Below are 5,098 nucleotides of genomic sequence, written 5' to 3' on the forward strand. Positions count from 1 at the left end.
TTCTCACTGCAGGCTGCCAGTGATCCAGGTCCAGTGATTAGACACAAGAGGACCAGTTTAATGCCCTAATCCTACCAACGATGAATTAGGTGCTTTTAATCCATCTCAATGAGTGAACTTTTTAAAAAGAGAAAAATAATAATTCTGTGATTGACAACAGATAAATAGTACTGAACACTAAATGCGCCAATAAAATACTAAGGTAATAATATTGATAGAATAATAAGCTTGGTGTTAGACTCTAAAGATCTATTCATAGAGTAGATTTTGTCTATCTTAAATCCCATGGCATTTTTATTATATATATATATATATATATATATATATATATATATATATATATATATGTGTGTGTGTGTGTGTGTGTGTATATATATATATGTATACAAAAAATATATATATTTGTATCTTTCAAAAACTGCACTTGACTCCCAAACATTAAGGCTAGCCCCAGGACAACCACCCAACAATTGTACCAAGTTTGTAATCTATTTGTATTCCCCACGTAAAAGCTGCCCATTACCCTTCAAACTTCCTGCTGTCACCAGACTCCTGACCTGTTTCCTGCTGATAAGTTCTGAGTGCTCAATATCCTCAGGAAAAGAAATAGCTCATTGTGTACCCGAGGGAGCTCATTCTATGGGAAAGGCCGTGTTCTCTGTGTGACTCTTCCTGCAGTTTATTCACAATTACCTACACAGCAGAGACTATAAAAACGTCTTCGCATCCCCTCTCATCCTAGGAGAGCCAGCTCATGTAGTTTCCATCTTTTATTACCAGAAAGCCTTTTCTCAAATTCATTTTATGATCACTTCTTATGTTTTTAAGTGTTTCTAAAGGCAATGTTGGACCACACCCCATTTTCTCATCTTTGAAATGTTTTCCTATGATGTGATCAATATTATGAGGTTTGGATACAGAAAGGGGGATTACAGATAATGATGAAGAAGAATTTTAAGAAAAGAAAATGTATCAAACAAACACTATTTTTCTCTTTTACTACCTGAAATGGTACTTTGCTGAGGTTTCAGATTGCAAATGAGAATGTTCTTTACCCACTAGATAGCTAGACTCTTCCCATCAGTGGTAGCTAGAGAGACACATGTCACCCCCCTGGAGCCCAGAATGCCAGGAGTCAAAGCATAAATGAGAGCCATGGCCCTCGTTTATAAGTACAAAAAGTTACTAGGTTTCTCTTGCTGTCTACTATTTCCTTCTGCAGTAGGTTTATATAACAATTGCTTAATGATGGACTTGATCTTTATTCCATATTTTGAAATATTGTATTAGACAATTTAACCAAACAGAAGAGACAGTTATAATTTTGTTAGTTATGGAAAATATTTGAGAATACCTTTCTTCTTTAATGACTACAGATGCTGCCCTTGTGTTCTGCTACATTAAAATGATCATTCAACTCTTTAGAATATTTTCTTAATTTTCAACACATTTTATATTACAACCTACATTATGAGACTAACTTCACACTTTTTTAAAGTAACATCATAGGGAAATTATAAATATTCCCACTTTTTAATAAGCTACATGATGTGAGGTGATTGGCTCAATAAACAAACCAAAACAAGAAAGATGTAAGTCCCTCAAGTTTTAAAAACACAAATACACTTCTATCTGTTTGTCCCAGTAAACCTGCATAGAATTCAATATTGAAAAGCTCCCCAAGCGAACATGAAGGAAATCTCAAAAGAAAACTCATGTAGTCTCACAGCAATGCTTAGATAAATGACAGTCATAAAATTAAGTCTTATGAAAATAAATAGAGAATTGTTTTTCATAACAAAGTGCTAATTTAATTGTAATTTCACCATGATATGGATGTTTTCCAATTTTTACTACTGAGAATTTAGAGTGTGAAATCCATTGCTGGTGCTACCGGCCCCCTAATGCTGGTTTATCTCTAACCAATGAAATCACTTGGCATGGGACTATTCACAAAGACCCTGTTGTGGCTTGGAATGTCACCACCGAGAGAAACTCACGTCTAGTCAAGAGTCTGGCTGTGAAGATGTCACAGCTTCTCCATTTCCTCCCACGCCTGTTTAGAAATCATGCTTCTCCCACACCCCGGTTAGTCAACACACCAACCTCAAGGTCATGATTTTGCCTCAGACATTTCACTTTAGGAATATTATAAAGCCAACCTCTTGAAGACTTTCTTATACTCATGTAATCTCATAAACAATATCTTTATAGTGGTCTCACCACCTGTCAATGCACAAGGAGTTAAGGAGTGATGGTTTCCATTTTGTGAAAAGGATTCCTTTGCTGGTCTCCTACACCAAATCACAAATCCATTCTAGAACGTCACCTATTTCACATTATTTACACTTATTATTATTAAACATTCAGTACCTGAAAGGTATAAACATTGTTCAAAAATGATGGAAGAAGAAATCAACCTATTATCTGTACAGAGGTTGTTCTGGATTTTGTTGTTGTTTTTTGTCCGTCTTGTTATTGTTTTTTTCTAGGCTTCAGTCTCTTAAGAAGTACAGGGACATTAATTCTAACTTAGAATTGAGACGGTCTCTTTCCTAGGAGACATAATTAGGGGAAAGACACAATTGATGGAGTGGTGGTTTACATAATGAGAACTGTATCAGCTGGAAAGCTGGACACAGGCACAGTAGGTGAAGTCACTTTTGTGAGCCTAGGAAAGTGTGAACTGGACGCAAACAGAATTGGCTGTGTGTAGAGCAGCACAGGGCTGGGGTCTTCTGCTAGTTTTTCTTGGATTGCCTATTAGGATAAAGGACATCATGTTTTCTTCTTCTTTCTCTCTTTTCACTTTGATTTTCACATTTCTTCTTCCATTCTTCCTTTCTTTTTTCTCTTGTTCTTTTGTTCCTTCTTTCTGTCACTTGAAAGGTGTACTCATGTAGCCTAGGATGGCCTCCAAGTATGTACCTGAGGCTGGCCTTGAACTTCTCATGTCTTCCTTCTCCTTCCAAGTGCTGTGACTCTAAAGGACCAACAGTTATGTGGACACTAGCTCATCCAGTTTGTGGTTTTGTATCAACTCTTCTATCTTCTTATGTTTCTCACTTTTCCAAGAGTGAAGGAGACATGAGACAGAGGCTGATAACAGACTAGAGAAGGGAGAAAGCTGAAAGTCTTCTGTAAATCAAGGAGGACAACTCTATGGCTTCCTGGGGCTAGTCGGTGGTTCATCAATAAGACCCTTTGTGTCTGGAAAATGTGGGCAAGAACTAAAGCCCAGGCCTGGATGATGCTGATAGAACCAGGAAAACCTCTCACATACCAGCCCCAGCAGCTGCCCCTATGTTTCCCAAAGCTTTGAACGTCCTTCACATTGTCCTCGCTTGGCAGTCCTTTTGCTGGTGGTTGAAGCTGACCTGTTGACCCCTCAATCCAATGCTTCATGTCACCTACTGGAGTTCTCCAGGTACCACTCTCCCTGCTATCCTCTCACAGGCACACCTCCTCAGCTCTTTGCAATCCTTAGAGTAAGCCTTTCCATTGAAGATGGTCATACAGTCCCTGTTTCTTAGGTTAGTGGGATCTATTATAATCTCAAACCTTAAGGAAGAGAAAGAAAAAAGTTTAGTTTAGTTGCAGTTTACTTCTAAAATGGCATATTAAGAGATAACAACAAAAATATAATAATCTATGTCCCCAGTGTGTCTTTGCTGATGAGATGAGGCCAATGGATTCTATTTTTTGCCCCTCAGTCTACATCTCATTCTTAGAAGTAAGCAACCATTCAAACAAATAAAAATTGCTCTTAAAGCAAACACAAACTCTGATTTTACTGTCAATGTAAAGTTACCTACCTTTTCTAGCCTTCAGTTTGGTTTACTTAATTAAAAATACAAATGGTTATGTTACTATGTCCTGTTCTTTTGTAGACAGACAATAGAATCTGCTCAAACAGATCTTTAAATGTAATAAACTTTCATAAAGAAATTACATTTGCTCTGTCATAGAATTTCATGCACAGTTGATCTGAAAGCTTCTGTAATAAATAATTTTAAATGTACATTATAGAGTTTGGAGACCCAAGACCTCTCTGAGGCCATAGCCTACCCCTGATATTGACAGACTGGATGACCTTGGATGACCTCTGTTATATCTAAGTCTCTTAGGTTTTTATTTAATTATTAGTCCAAAAGATATATTCTCTCCCATTTTCTCTCCCTCCTTATTCCTTTGCCTCCCAGAAAAATGACTCATAGATATACACTGCTGAAATCAGTGAAGAAAATACCTGCTGATTATTTGATTATTTGATTATTTGATTATTCTCTCCCCCACTTTTTCTAATCTATTTTGATACAAGTACCTCTAGGCATCTTCCTGCAAGCACACTTTCCGATACAAAACAGATGCTCTACAATTACTGCCAAAATGCTAATCTGTCTTCATCATATATCTCTCCCACAGAATGTTCTGAAGGCTTACAGTTCAAAGGAGTAAGGTGTCCCATCTGTCCACAGCCAGGCTTTGCCACTGCCATTGCGGGAGAGCCCTGTCCAATAAGAGTAGAAAAACTCAGAGTAGCTCTGGGGCATGGCAAAATCCTGTGAAAGGCACACAAGAAAAACTTTAGCTTTGAGATGTTTCAATCAGGAGCACAGGGACATGTGGGATCAGTAGAACTTCTAGAAGGATAGCATGGAAATCTCATAGGTCACACACACACACACACACACACACACACACACACACGCCAGCAGACTCAAGAAGGAAAGACACCTGCCGTGAAGTCCTTTAGAAATTTGTCCAGTAAGTGTGGGACACATAGATAAAATATACTTTGTCTTAATAAGTATGTAAGTATAGAACAAACATTATATTCATACCTGACCCATTATTCTTGTGGTATAAGATTAAACTCAAAATTGATATAAAATATGAGAGGAACTGAATGTAGTGTGCATGCCACTGATCTCAAAATTCAGGAAGCAGGGGTAGGTGGATCTCTTGAGTTTTCAGGTAGCTTCTTCTACATAGCTCACTCCATGATAGCCAGGAGTACATCAGTCTCAAAATACAGATGAGGGAGGAAGAAAGAGAGAGAGAGAGAGAGAGAGAGAGAGAGAGAGAGAGAGAGAGA

At 37.8% G+C, this 5,098-nt stretch overlaps 1 protein-coding gene across 3 annotated transcripts in view; it reads right to left on the reverse strand.

Moving 5' to 3' along the window:
* Positions 1-383: 383 nt before the first annotated feature.
* The window catches only part of Clec1a (C-type lectin domain family 1 member A), a 26,308-nt gene continuing 21,593 nt past the window's right edge, over positions 384-5,098 (reverse strand). Inside the window, exons 5-6 of one of the 3 annotated variants that reach the window (XM_021165638.2) lie at positions 4,444-4,510; positions 384-3,561 (exon numbers count right to left, since the gene is read on the reverse strand). In XM_021165638.2, the coding sequence (XP_021021297.1) occupies positions 3,548-3,561; positions 4,444-4,510 (81 nt within the window). In that variant the 3' untranslated portion in view covers positions 384-3,547. Of the gene's footprint in view, positions 3,562-4,443; positions 4,563-5,098 lie in introns of all 3 variants that reach the window. The other 2 variants (XM_021165637.1, XM_029478175.1) reach the window with 2 other exon arrangements.

The sequence above is a fragment of the Mus caroli genome, chromosome 6 (genome assembly GCF_900094665.2).
Source record: "Mus caroli chromosome 6, CAROLI_EIJ_v1.1, whole genome shotgun sequence".
NCBI lineage: Eukaryota > Metazoa > Chordata > Mammalia > Rodentia > Muridae > Mus > Mus caroli.